The 14521-nt window shown below is 39.5% G+C and overlaps 1 protein-coding gene across 1 annotated transcript; it reads left to right on the top strand.

Annotated features, from left to right (window-relative positions):
* The first annotated feature begins 534 nt into the window (after nt 1–534).
* On the top strand, nt 535–11750 carry nmur3 (neuromedin U receptor 3). The gene is made up of 2 exons (XM_041783784.1): nt 535–1446; nt 11320–11750. Exons 1-2 carry the CDS (start codon nt 603–605, stop codon nt 11748–11750), a joined length of 1275 nt encoding a protein of 424 aa, XP_041639718.1. The 5' UTR covers nt 535–602.
* The last annotated feature ends 2771 nt before the right edge of the window (nt 11751–14521 follow it).

Genomic DNA, 14521 nt, shown 5'->3' on the forward strand with positions numbered 1-14521 from the left:
CATGACTTCACTTGACTGAAAAGTGGTTGGAGGGCGGGCTGTGCCTTCCAGGCAGCCACTGTCTTCCGTGTGAAGTTGGGCACAAAACACCATTGAACCTACACAAATCCCATTCAAGCACTCACCATGCCACCTTTGTCTTTGCTAAATAAATGGATCAATTTCTCTGACTTCTAACTGGTGGAGCTAGAACTTTATTAGTAAAACCTTAAGTTTCAGCCCTTGTAATTCGTGATCAAATATCACCCTGCTTCAAATGTAGATAACTTTCTGTTTGATGTGGTGCCAGTGGTAGAGTCCTCTAAATCCTTTCATGAAAATGTGATGAGGTCTCATATCTTGGGAATGTGTTCATCTCAGAGTTTTGGCTGAGAAAGATGAATTGCAAATATGAAAATGAAAAGCTGAACTGACATTTGACCCCTGATGGAGTTTGATATGAATCATCACAGAACCTTTAATAAATCCAAGTCCCTTTCAGACCATATTTTTATATTTATCTGTCTTTTTTTTCCACAGCTGACCTTCAGTGTTGACCAAACCAGGATATCTGAAGAGGGTTTGTTTACGTCTCCTTTGACTCCTTCTGTTTTTGATCTGAAATGGAGCTCTTTCTGCAGGGCCCTATTTTAAACCTCTCCAATCTCTCCCACAACACCAGCGCACCACTTAACGCCACTTGGAATAACACCAACGACCCACTCTCTGAACTGAACCTCTTTGAAATTCTGGGTCCAAAACGATCTCCCTTCTTCCTCCCTGTGACCATCGTTTACCTCTTCATCTTTCTCGTTGGCTTGTTTGGAAATCTGCTAACATGTGCAGTGATTGCAAAACACAAAAAGATGCGAAACCCCACAAACTTCTACCTGTTGAGCCTGGCTATGTCGGACCTCTTGGTGCTTTTATTCGGGATGCCCCTGGAAATCTACGACCTGTGGCAGAACTACCCGTTCCCGTTTGGTGAGGGCGGCTGTTACTTCAAGACTTTCCTCTTTGAGACGGTGTGCTTCGCCTCGATACTCAACGTCACCGCTCTGAGCGTGGAGAGGTACATCGCTGTGGTGCACCCGCTCAAAACTCGCTACCTGTCCACTAACCAGCATGCCAAGCGGGTCATCACTATTGTGTGGCTTGTGTCAATGATCTGTGCCATCCCAAACACCTCATTGCACGGTGTCTTCTACCTACCTGAAAATATGGAGGAGTCAGCCATTTGCACCATCCTGAAGCCTCTTTGGATCTATAACATGGTCATGCAGATCACCACTGTGTGCTTCTTTTTTGCCCCAATGATGGTGATTAGCATCCTGTACCTTGTCATGGGTCTACACTTGAGCAGAGAAAGGCGGCAACCAGGCGGGAACCTTGGAAAGAGCTGTGGCAGCTTCACCCGTAAGAAGAGCAGCGTGATCGGGCGAAGACGGCAGGTCAACAAAATGCTCTGTGAGTCTTCTCTCACTTTCTTTAATTGTCTATCTCCAGAAAATCAAGCTTTACCTTGAAAGCTGTTTTGATTTGAAAGCAGATCCCCTCAAATCTGTGATATCAATGCAGAGACATGCCTGCAAACATGAGACATGAGGAAAACACAGAGCAAATAATGACAGGAGCTGGTCTTCTTTGTACTCTTCATTTGTATTCAGAGGGGAACCTCATTGTATCACATCCTCTAAGCTTCGGGGCGAGATGGGATGTCGTGTGCAGTGTTTGCACAGATTTCAGACAATTGATTTGCTCTTTTGTCTGCTGTCAGAGGAGTCTGCACGAGGAGTTTCATTTTGACGAATATATCTATCAAAGCCTTCTTTCACCCCATGAAGCTGAATGGCAGGAGGTTTTCAGAGCCAGTGTGAGTCATGTTAAAAAATGATCTTACTTTAACAACAGTTTTCTTAATGAAAAGACTGAATTCCACATAACAGTGATTTTTTATTGTCAAGGTTAAAACATGACTGGCGTTTTCTTCAGAAAGTTGTCAAGTAGTCCAGAGACAAAAACTTTGCAACAACCAAACCAGAAGTGTTGACAGCTTCTACGTCTGTGCTTGCATCATTAGGAAAAACCTTGACAAAAGAACGAATAACTTCAAGAGTTTAAAACTTTTGTCAGACCTTATTTTAAGTTCTTGCTTGTTAGCATTAGGGGTGCATGATATTGAATACTGGCCCATGTTTCCAAACTCATTTTAAACCTGCCACACATAAAATCTTTTTCAATGTGAGAGACCCCACACATGCTGATAAATAATCACTGAATTTAGCAGTTCGTATTGTGTTTTTTGCAGAACAAGATAATTAACAGCACACCACACATTAACAGATTATATTCACTGAATACCAGAGTCTCAGTCTTGTCCTGTCTCTCAAAACACCTAATCTTGCACAATCAAACTAGGGCTAAACAATTTGCAAAAATAATCTAATTGCAAATTTTTTCTATTGCGATTTGATATGCGATTATTACTAGGAACGTTATCGTGTGTATTTTTAAATAAATTCAAGTAATAAATCATTCTATAGTATAACCTACACTTAGTCAAACAGCATGTTTTGACTTTCTAGGGAGTGCATAGCTAGAAACCCCATATGGATAGAATAATTATGACAATCTGCATTTAAAACAATGAAATTGTTCAAAGGAATTAATTCATAGTCACAGAATCTAAATAGGAGGGAGCACCAAGCTTTATTCTATAAGGGAGGAGGATGGGGTGGAGGAGGGGAAGCTTTGCCAGCAGCAGTGTGATGCATCAGCATTGATGCAAGCAGCGATTATTGAGCAGTAGCCATATTTAAATGGGCCGCTGTGTTGAGAGGAATAGCTGTGATTGGCTGTGGGAGCTGGGAAGCAATAATTGGTCTCAGCTACTTATCAGCCAATCCCAGTTAGGGGTATGACTTACAGTACATGAACTAATACTAAGGTCCATTAATATTCAGTAGAATAAACTAGGGCAGAATGATTAAAAACATTGATCTAATTGCAATTATTTTTGCTCATGTTGCAAATTTGATATCAATTCCTTAATCATATTGGGGATTATGCTTTTTGTGTCCCCTGTTTTCATTAAGAAAAAATGTACATAAAACCACAATGGAGAATTTTTGTAAACCATTTTATAAAAAATGACATTTGGATGTTTGCAAAATGTGCATAAAATCTCTGCTGCTTTAAAAAATGAATGTATTAAAGTAGTATTTTGACATATTTCAAGTTAAAGCAACATTGCAATGTCTGTGATTTGTAAATTGCAGCATGCCTTATTGCGATTTAATCTCATTTGCAATTAACTGCCCAGCCTTTGATCAAATGTGACTTTAGAGTGAAGACTGTGGTTAGCCGTTCACTACATACTAAGTCCATTGTGGTTGCAATTTCAGTCCACCTCCCTCCCTTTTATGCTATTATTTGCAGAGGAGGACAGTGAATAGAATCTGAAGCAGGAATGAGAGCGTGAAGGATAGGAATGCAGGAAAGGGGCCACAGGACGATCTTATACACGGGCCACCAGGGGGCAACCTAACCACTACACCACCTGAGTGCCTATCTTAATTCAAGAGCACATGCAAAAGCCTACATTCACGTAATCCACCTGGAGAGCAGACATCACCTATGCCACTTCTGTCTATGCAAGTAATAACAGCACTTAAAGCCACAAGCATTAGGAGTGGAGTGCTAACTGTTGGTTGAGAGTTGGTGGTAAGTGCACTGGCTCAGTACAAGGAATGCCACACTGAACCAAGCGGCAACCTACGGTCCTGAAAAATGAAGCCAATGTGGAGTTGCAAAAAAACATTGCAATACGGCGAGTGTCCACTTGAGGCTGGCTGCAGGAACACTGGAAGTCCTGTCCAACACACATGTTAAAAAGCAGTTTATTTACACTAAAAATAAACTGGTTTACAGACTGGTTAAAAAAAAACAAACATGTCTCATTAGCTAATGCCTTCATGTCTTCCTTATATTTTGTAAAAAACCTCACTGCACACTGATTGGCACATCTCATTTGATTGACAGATAGCCTGACAGGCAGAAGCTACTTATCTGTCCACCAGAATGCTAGCTAGCTAGCTAACAGGAAGTCGAGCTCAGTGGGTGGGCTCTTGTCTACTGTTAGGTTGATCCAAAATTCAGTTGAGACCGCCATTTCAATATGGAGGTCTCCATGGACTGGCTTCAAAAGCAGTTTGACTCCACCTGTTGTCAGCAGATGCCTGACATCACACAGGCCTTGTCCAATGCCTTCTACAGTCTATGCACTGAACTCTGCAGTGATAATCAAAGCAACTGACATAAAAACTGATCAGTTAATAAGTCTGAAACTTTCCTTGTCATTTCTCTTATATAACCAGGGGTTTCATCAGCCTTGGGCTGTCAGTGGCTCAATACTTCATCCACATGTTTGGAGACATTGCATATGGTGAGGATAAAAGCCCCAACCCTTCTAAATTGTCTTTGTTCAATTGTGTTTCTGTTCAGGCATCAAAATAAACTCCAGTGGTTCCTTTATTTAGCTCATCATTTCTATGTTTACAAAGCTGAGCTCCGTCAGTATGAGAGAGCATCTTTGCAGAGTGAAGGGCCATTCACCTCCTCTTCACCTTTAGATGCAAAACAACAACAAACTACCCAGGGCACAACATTTATAGGTCTGTTTATGATCATTAGAGCTAAATGCTTTATGAAATAGACCATGAGACAGAGTAAATAGGAGCAGATGATAAGGGATTTTTGGAGTCATTAACTGCTGCAATCCATTCCTACTAAGTCAAGCCTTCACAGCCATCTTTTGCTTTTCTGTTTGCAATGAATTAGAAAGCCAAGTTGGGAATATTGCTGAAGGTCAAGCTGAATAAGCAGACCATCATCCAACAAACTTTCCACTACAATAGTTACTCTAAGGCTGATGTTGCTGGAGATGAGTTTGTTCTAGAGTAAATCAGTGGTTCCAAAACTTTAACCATAAAGACTCCCTTTGCTAGATAAAAAAATATTTTCAAGCCCTGCCCACTCTTTACCATACAGGACTGCAATTTTAGTATGCTACATTGACTGAAAAACCTAAAAAGTTTCTTTAAAGTTAAAGCATTTAAAATTGAAACTACAACATGTGCATGTGTACACAATGTGCATTCATTTTCTAAAAACTGACTCTGACCTGGAGTTTGGTCCAATTCAGAGCTGTGAGCAAGTTTTAACTTGACCTTAATCATAACTCTGGTAACTCCTACGTTGGGTATCATTGGAGTAAGTTGAAAGACCTTTTCAACTCATGTCAGCCTGAATCATTTGGAACTGTTAATACCATGGCTTCGTTCAGCCCAGTGCGTTTCATGTAATCTCATCCTCTACTCCATTTACAACTCCGTCAGAGGTCTAGAGCAGCTCTGATTTATGGGTTCAAGACAAGGACTGCCCTTCAAATGGGGTTTCAAATGAGTTTATCAGGAAAAATGTCACTCTGTCAGACAGTAACAAGCTCACTTCTGACCCAAGTGTGATGATCCTTATCTTTGTGCAATGATTACTTCATACTATGAGCAATATTATATTACAAGGGCAATATCCCCTCTTTATATTGGACGCTATCATGGTCATTTTTATGTGCCTTTCACGTGCAATATATTTGTCCTTATTCCAATGTAGGATATCTAATTTTTTAAATACCTGAAACACAAAGGAAACCTGCTTCTGTGTCTGAACTGACAGTAGCTCTGTCAATAATCCCATTATTACTGTTCTTCATGCTTGATATACATCTATTATACCTCAAAACTACTTCAGTAGTCTGCCTGACCAGGCATGTGAGAGTAACTTTAAATGGAACCAAAGCTCATTGTGTTGGACACCACACTTAACCATGTGCTCTCCACCTGTGCAGCCGCTAAAGGTTAGCATTCAGCTGTGTTAACAGTCTCTGTATGTGGCCACAGCGATAACAAGCACAACAGCGACATCCTGCAGATAGCAAAACATAAATTGAAACCTTTATTAGTGCTGCCTTCGGCATCATGCTGGTGGATTTGTAATGGCAGAAGTGACTGTAGCCTGCTGGCAGGTTTTATGAGAAGTGAGCACAGCAGGAATTTCCCTGACAATTAGGGGTGATATCAGACACACTTTAATGAACATTAGTCATGGAAATGAGAAAACTCAGAGTTGCAGTTTGATCAGTCAACACTATTTGCAGCATGACATGCTTCAGGTCACATGTCTGACATAGCACGCCATGTGTCGGTGACAATCATACACATTGCAATTGTGATTTTAAAATGCTACATTGTTTAATACTGCTGTAATATTCAACTGGCCTGGGTCGAGATATTCTTGAGATAAAGTCCTATCTATCTTAAATTAGTGATTCAAAAAGGGGGCCCTAGGAGGGGCCTGAAGGGATGACAGAGGGGGCTCAGCAAGGCTGAATAGAAACATGTACACCTTTTTGGTACAACTAGCAAAGCACGGTAAATTTTGGGAGAGGACTTCCAGGTGAAGGCAAGGTATGTATTGCATTCATATTTTGTTCTTCTTACTTGTGATGGACCACGATTATTTTTCACGACCGGCAGCCCATTCTGTCGCCAAGACTCTCCTCTTCATCTTTACATAACAACCTTTTCATACAGACTCACTCCCATGATTCCAGGCAACCCTTAATTTAGCTTTAGTAGCTTTTAGTAGGTTGGGAGGTTGTCTTTGGCCTAAGTGAAGGAGTTCAAGTATCTCAGGATCTTGATCACATGTGAGGGTTGAATCAACCACGCGATCAACAGGCAGATTGGTGTGATGTTGTACTGTACTGTTGTTGTGAAGAGGAAGCTGAGCTGGAAGGCAAACTCTTAATTTCCCAATCGATCTTTGTTCCAACCCTCACCTATGGTTGCTAAGTGTATGGAGGTAAGTTTGAGATCGTGGGTTCAAGAGGAGGCCTCACCCTTAGAGATGTGTGTGTGAGGAGCTTGGACATATGGAGGTATCTCAAAGTGGAGCCGATGCTCCTTCACCTCAACAGGAGCCAGTTGAGGTGGCAGAAAAAAAGGATGACCCCGAGGAGACCCCGGGATAGACCCAGGACTCTCTGGGGGGATTATAAATCTCATATGGACCGGGAGCGCCTCAGAATCCCCCAGGAAGAGCTGGAAAACGTTGCAGGGAGAGAGATGTCGGATGGACTTGCTTAACCTGCTCCCATAACGACCCGGCCCTGGATAAGCAGAAGAAAAATGGTTGGATGGATGGATTGTTTTGATTGAGAGATGTCTGTTGTAGAATCTAATTATTGTAGATTTAAAACTAGGATATTCTAATTTGTAGTAAATTAGACTTAATGTTTCAAACAGTAAAGATACAAGCACATAAGAACACATTTCAGTTTTCTGGCAAAATTTTCTGTTTTGTTATACATAGAAATAGTTGTTGCATGGACAAAAGATAAAACACTTAGTTTTTTAGAAATCATGCAGACCTTGAATGACTGATTAAGTCCACTGGGGAAGGCCGCCCCAGGGAATGTGTAGTTTTAGCAACACAGGCGTTTCAGCAAAGGCTGAAGTACAGTTACTTTGTGAAACCAAAACTCAGTGTTGAGAAGATTTAGATTAATCTGCAGCATCAGAAATTCAACTCAAACATGAAAATGTAACGCTTGTACTAAAACTGAACCAAACCGACAGTTTCACAATGGAAAAACAAACAAAATTGAACTTGTTCTTCTGTGAGAGTCGTGAAAGTAGAATAAAAAGAGAAACATCATTTGAAGACAGGATGATTTAGAGCTGTTTATTTTATGCTGAAGGACACTTTGTGTAGTTTAATGAGATGCAGAGGGACAAGAGGATTATATGGGATATATATAAGTTACAGTGCAAAACCTTTCAAAGTATGAACAGCTAGTGAGAGCAGTCTGCACAGTGATTTCCCTTAAGTATATAGGAAGTACATAGCATGTCTGTGCATTACAAACAGAGAAAGTTTGCTGCATCTTCTGGGATTTCTGCTAAGTGATGTCAATTCTCCACCACATTTAAGACGAGCAATCTCTAAACAGCAGTAAGGGTGTATCATGGGAGCAGTGGTGCTTCCTTTATTTCATTCATTTATTCAGACTATTGGGGTGTGGAAAAATGTGCTTCTGTTTTACAGTTAACAGGCGGCTGAATAATCGGGCTCTTAGTCCGCTGGCATGTTTTCAGTCTGTTGGGATTAGGATAATGGACCTGCAGAACAATGGCGTGGCACTGGGACAAGATGATGGAGAACATCAGCGTGACTGTCTTACAGTGTGAGATAAGGCGCTTTTACTGACTGTAAACAGACTTAAAAGGGCAAACGTTTGCAAAAGCCTTGAATGGAGAATGCTCACGAACGCTGTAATCTGAACGAAAGAGAAGCAGCGTCTCAGATATAGTCCACTCTCACATTTATAAATATCTCTTTTCAGTGTGTGGAGTGCCATCAAGCTTTCAGCAAAGAAAATTCATTCAGTTTGATGCCATATGTGCATAATTGGAAACAGCCAAACAGCCAGAGACTCTGAGAGCACAAAGTGAAGATGGTTAAGAATGAACGCCTTTATTAGAGCGTATTTTATTGATTTGTTGTTTGCTTAATCTTTTCAGGGAATTGGAACATTTCTACATGTCAGGAATTTGTCAAGCAATGCAAACAAGATTATTAAATGCTCTACATTCTGTTAGGAACATTGTTGTAATAGATTGCCAAATCAATCTAGTTCTTCTTCACAATAAATCTCTTCTCAAAAGATGCTTCCAGGGTTAGCCAGTCAGCATCCTCTGCCATCTATGGAGCACAAACCCTATAGATAGACACGTTTATGACAATGCATTTCAAGTAGAAAGACATTTAATTCAAGAGCAAAGCAATCCACTCCTGCAGCATATAAGTGAAAATAAGCATGCAAGCAAAACTTCAGGCTAGACAAGAGGAGGCTGGGTTGGTCAAGGTGAAGCTTTGCAAGCACTAGTGCAGTGTGCTCAGGACTGGTGTGGCACCAATTAGTGGGAGGAAAGTCGTATTTAAATGTTTGCCTTTGCAGAGAAACTTACTCTTTAAATCAGTAATTGAGTATAAAAAAGCAGGACACACAAAAAAAAACAGCAGGGAGAATTTTGAGTCTGTTTAATGAGGAACAAAGTTCAGGACACAGGAAGCAACAAACAAACAAAGGTATCCAAAATGAGAAGCTAGAGGTAGGGTCAATAAACAGATAAAAGTACTAAATACTTGAAGGAGAATGATAATAGAAAATACAGGAATATGATGCTGAGGTACAAATGAACCAGCACAGCAGGGAAGGAGATACACTCACCCGTCACTTTATTAGGTACATCTGTTCAATTCCTTGTTAACACAAATGGCAGCAACTCAGTGCATTTAGGCATGTTGGCGTTGTCAAAACAAATTGCTGAAGTTCAAACTGAGCATCAGAATGGGGAAGAAAGAGGATTTAAGTGACTTTGAACCTGCAGCAACTGTGTGATGCTACCGTGTCAACATGGACCAAAATCTCTAAAGAATGTTTCCAACACCTTGTTGAAACTATGCCATGAATAATTAAGGCAGTTCTGAAGGGGGTCTGACCCGGTACTAGCAAGGTGTACCTAATAAAGTTCATTATATATACAGGTGAAACACATCAGCTACTCAGGCCAGAGATGGTTGGGTTAGGAGAGGCAATCTAACTAAAAAAACAACGGGTAAATGTCATATGACGATTAAAATCAGAAGAAGTTGTCTATCCTGGGGACATAACAGAAATAGCCGTGGTTGATTGGTTGAGAGTGGTAGGGGACAATTCACTCAGCTGGCAGGCAGCTGATTGCAGCTGTCTGTATGACTTCAGAGTCCTGAATAAACTCACACTAAGCTTCATTGATTGAAACTCAGTCTCAATGGTTTTGAACCCTTGAGGCTTCAAAGTTGAGGGAGTTGAATATAGATTTGTTTTAGTTGAATAATTCTTACAGCTAAGCAGGGGAAAAATCAGCTAGGTTCTAAAAACAAAAACAAGCTGAGAGTATTTGATATTTCCGGGGTTTGATAGATTCAAGTTTTTTTGAAAATCAAGTAAGAAATACAAGTTCTTTAGTGAATCCAAAAGATGGACTGACATAAAGACACAATGAGGTCAGCACAGAAGAAAGGATTTGTTTAGCAACAAAAAGATGTTTTAAGCCAACATGACCTTTCCTGCTTCTTTACAAAGGTATGACTTGTTGATTCTTTATTTTGAGCTAATAACGTGACCATTTACTATGATTGTATGTTTAGCTTACTTTTACATCCCTATTACTTAAAAAGAGGCGATTATATCAACATCTGCTCCACTCTGCTGTGCACTTAGTAGCTGTAAGTTATTATTCAACTTTAAAAATCTTCATAAAATGTGTCTGAGATAATGCAGTCTATCTGGTGTATCCAGTCATTGTTGTCCATTTACATCTTCAACATGAACTCTGTTATTCCTTAGTCCTTAAGAGACTGAGTGATGCCTGTTTATCTGTTGAATCCCATTTCAGTTCCATTGAAGAAAAAGAAAAAGATTTTCCTCGCGATTTACTTGCAGTTAACAGAAATTATGTTTTCAGGAAGCAAAAACTCTGTCCTCAAGAAGTAAAGACAACAGCCTGTAAAAGTTTGTTGATTGGGAGTCAGATCAAACATTTCTGATGCGTTTCAGGTAATCAGGAATTCTAACCGCTGCTGTAACAACGCAGCAGCAGGCAGATTTGTGGCTCGGGTTGAAATGTTTGATTTAAAATTGGTTTTCAGCTGCGCTCTTATCCAGATATCCGTTTGTAGAGATGAATAAATCTCTGTTGGATTAACACTGATGGGAGCTGGCATGTCATTACCGGCTGTTTTCTCACTGTCCACACAGACGGTTTCCACTGCATACAAAGCCTGCTGATATGTAATTGGACAATACAGCTTGGAAAACAAATGTGGAAACAGAAACCAGAAATTTCCAATGCTGAGATTCAAGATCCCTTTGTAGTCTAACATTTTTTTGTATATAAACCATTTTTGTTTATTCATTTGGATTGTCAAAATAGCTTTATTTACTATTGCTAATATTTTTCTACATTTTTTTCAATGTTGTTTTTACATCCTTTGTGTTTCAGAGCAAGGTACTGAATCAAAGTAAACCACAACTATAACAAGTGTATAGGGTCCCTGTCCTTTCACTGATTGTTAGTTTATCTCAGGGCATAAAAAAATAAAGAAACCAGGATACAGGTCAAGAGCATGAACAAAAGAAAATAAATAATTTTCTCTCTCTCTTTGATCTTCCAGCGATTGTGGTGGCCGTGTTTGGAATCTGCTGGGCGCCTTTCCACATCGAGCGTCTCCTGTGGAGTTCAATCAGCCAGTGGACCGATTTGATGCACAACATTTATCAGTACGTCCACATCCTGTCCGGCGTCTTCTTCTACCTCAGCTCAGCGGTCAACCCCATCATCTACAGCCTGCTCTCCACGCGCTTCAGAGAGTGTTTCAGAGAGCTGGTGTGCTCTCACACAGAGGACAGCAGCTCTGTCAGAGACTCGCCGCCATTCCCTAAGGTATTACTGGATTCCTCTGTGTCAGGCTCCCGGTGTCAGAGTGAGGGTAAGCACTCGAATGCTGCCATCCCTCTGCTGTCTCCTAACATGACACTGCGAATGGACTCTACGATCCTCACATGTGCATGTAAAGAGGCCTCCTTCAGGACCTCTGTGTTCTGAGATTGGATTTTAATAAGCTAACAAGCAGCTAAAAAACTGCTTAAAGGAATATTTCTGATATTTTGGGAAAAATGCTCACTGGCTTTCTTTGCAAGAGTTAGATGAGAGGATACATACCAGCATTGGGTTGTACCAGCCATGGTTGTGTTCAGAGCTTAGTATGAAAATCCATCTTTACCACAGAACCCAGAGAATGGGACCCCAAGTTATGATTTCTTGATGATATCAGTGCATGTATGTTGGATTAGTATTATTGGTGTGTGCATCCTGTCAAACAGTTTCCTCATTTGGGATCCCAAAAATGAATCAAACTATTACTGAATTCTGATATTGGAATTACTGAATCAGGCTATTTTTTAACCCCTTTTCAACACATTTTCCACCCATTTTTGATACCTCTTTGATACCATTTTTGCAGTGTGTTTTATTTTATTTTATTTTTTTTTCCTGTCTATGTCGATATTTGCCACTGTTCTGCCACCTTAAGCCCATTTTTGCTGTTTCTTCTGACACTTTTATTCAATCTGGGCCATTTTATGTCCATTTTTTACAGCTGTTGGCCCCATTGCTCATTTTTGGCCATGTCATTTTGGCAATTTTTATCCCATTTGCAGCTTTCAGCATTTTTTGTTACTATTTTTAGCCACTTTTAACCAATTTTTTCTGCTTTCCATGTATTTATTTTTACCACATTTTAACACTTTAAACCCCTTTCTGTGCTATCTTCATGCTTTTTGGCCATTTTTATGCTATTTTAACCCATTTATACTATGCTATGCCCATTTTTGATATTTCGCTTGGTACTTTAACTCCAACTTGACATATTTTTTGGCACATTTTTGCAGCAGTTTTGCCACTTTGCTTATTTTTGGCAACTTCAATCTGGCACTTTCAAATCATTTTTGCAGCTTTTTGCCCAAAATTTCTGCTTCTGCCTATTTTTACCACCTTATGCCACTTTTGACCCATTTTTTGCCCAGTTCTGCCATTTTCCCCGTACTTTTGCTCCTTTTTACAATCACGTTATTATTTTCAATTAGAGTTGTCTTCTTTTTTCTGCTTTATTGTCTGGCATCTGGACATTTGTGCACATAGTGGCTTAGCTTTGAAGTCTGTCAATACTTTCCTAGTCATTCAGTTCAGTTCATCCACATTTTCTACATCAATGATAAGAAACGAGTTTACATTTTAAAAAAGGCTATATTGTACTACAGCATACAGCCCTCTATGGACCATCCCATTTGGCTTGGCCCCAGGAAGCTTTCTCTTTTATCCCCCCTTATGGGTGGCCTCATACAGGATTTGGAAATCAGCCATGGCTGAAAACCTGCATGCATAATAATTACTTTATAATCTATATATGTGTCCCAATCAAAAAAATAAAGATAAAAAACAAAACTGAAAATATACAGCAAAAGCAAGTTGGTAATGCAAATGTATTTGCACAATGCATTAAGGACAATGTTTATGTGTTCCCTTATTTTCTAATGGGTTTAATCCCCATGAGGGCCTGCATTCATACCAGATCTAAAAGTGGTTTTCAACCTCTCATCTAACTATTTTCTGGAAAGTGAAGAAGCTTTTCCCTCAAAACAGTTCCTTTAAACTTTAAACTTTGAACATGTCAAAAGCTTGTACTTGACTTTGGTTTTCAATCTTCGTTACTTCAGTGAAATTAAAACTTCAGAGATTTGTTGAACAGTGCCTGCTTATTCCACCTGCTGTCTTATTCCGTCACTGCTGAATGCCTTAGAGAGGAGCAAAAATGTGACAATCTGATCAAATCTGATCTGAGTCATAACTTCATTTGGGGCTGTCAAACATTATTTTTGAGATTCATGACTGAATTTTGATGGTTAATTGTGATTAATCACATTTTAAATCACTTTTTAATTAAATTATTTTGCACAAGTCAAACTAAATCAAAGAGAAATACTGTATAATCTTGACTTTTAGATTTATAATTTAAGTGAGTGCTGCGCTGCTACATCTGTGTGCTCTGAAACCATGACTAAGAGCAAGGAGACAGCTTCAAATTGCTTATTCTGCATATCACTAGTGTGGGGCCAAACCTCATATCTCCTATTTTCATTTCCTATTGGTAAACCTACATCTGTCGGCGGAATTTTAAACCATTAAAAGGTGTAAAAAAAGATGATTATTCAGTGTTAAAATTAATGATAAACAAACAGTTTTTTTTTCAGCTCTTAAAAAGCGATTATATTGGAGATAGGAGGTTTTGGCCCCATGCCAGCTGTATTTATTATGGCATAACAATGTTATACCTAAATAAATATGCAGGAGTGCATGTACAAAATGACTCGGTGACATCCAATGTGACAATGTTTAATGCAACAGCGTCTGAAATGTTCAGGAGTTCATGTTTACTTGCTTTCTCTGTGTAAGCAACCAAGTTTAGGTTGACAAGAAAAATGACTCTTTATTATGCCTTTACTTTGTAAATCGTACTGTCTTAAGCTAAGGTGCTTTCCTTCTGTTCTGAAAAGAACAAACTTTTATTCTGAAAGAAAATAAGGAACTTTTGGTAGATTGAAAGCAATGACATTAGCTTTGGTGTGGAAAAAAATTGAAGGAAACAAAAATAGCTTGATGAAAGGAAAAACGTATATGTTTAATATCACAAGGTGCAGATGACTTTAAGTTGTCCACTGAGCTTTCTAAGAGGGGTTTGAAGTGAAGCCAGACCTTCAATGGCACAGTGTTGTCACTATTTTCTTTTACTGAGAGCAGAAAGATAAAACAGTGATTAG

This window comes from Cheilinus undulatus, linkage group 3 (genome assembly GCF_018320785.1).
Source record: "Cheilinus undulatus linkage group 3, ASM1832078v1, whole genome shotgun sequence".
In the NCBI taxonomy this organism is placed as follows: domain Eukaryota; kingdom Metazoa; phylum Chordata; class Actinopteri; order Labriformes; family Labridae; genus Cheilinus; species Cheilinus undulatus.

Excerpts from the sequence above, each read along its gene's own strand:
- nmur3 (XM_041783784.1), top strand. The coding sequence starts at position 603 with ATGGAGCTCTTTCTGCAGGGCCCTATTTTAAACCTCTCCAATCTCTCC. Across the intron at positions 1,447-11,319 it reads GCAGGTCAACAAAATGCTCT|CGATTGTGGTGGCCGTGTTT; the intron begins GTGAGTCTTCTC and ends TTGATCTTCCAG.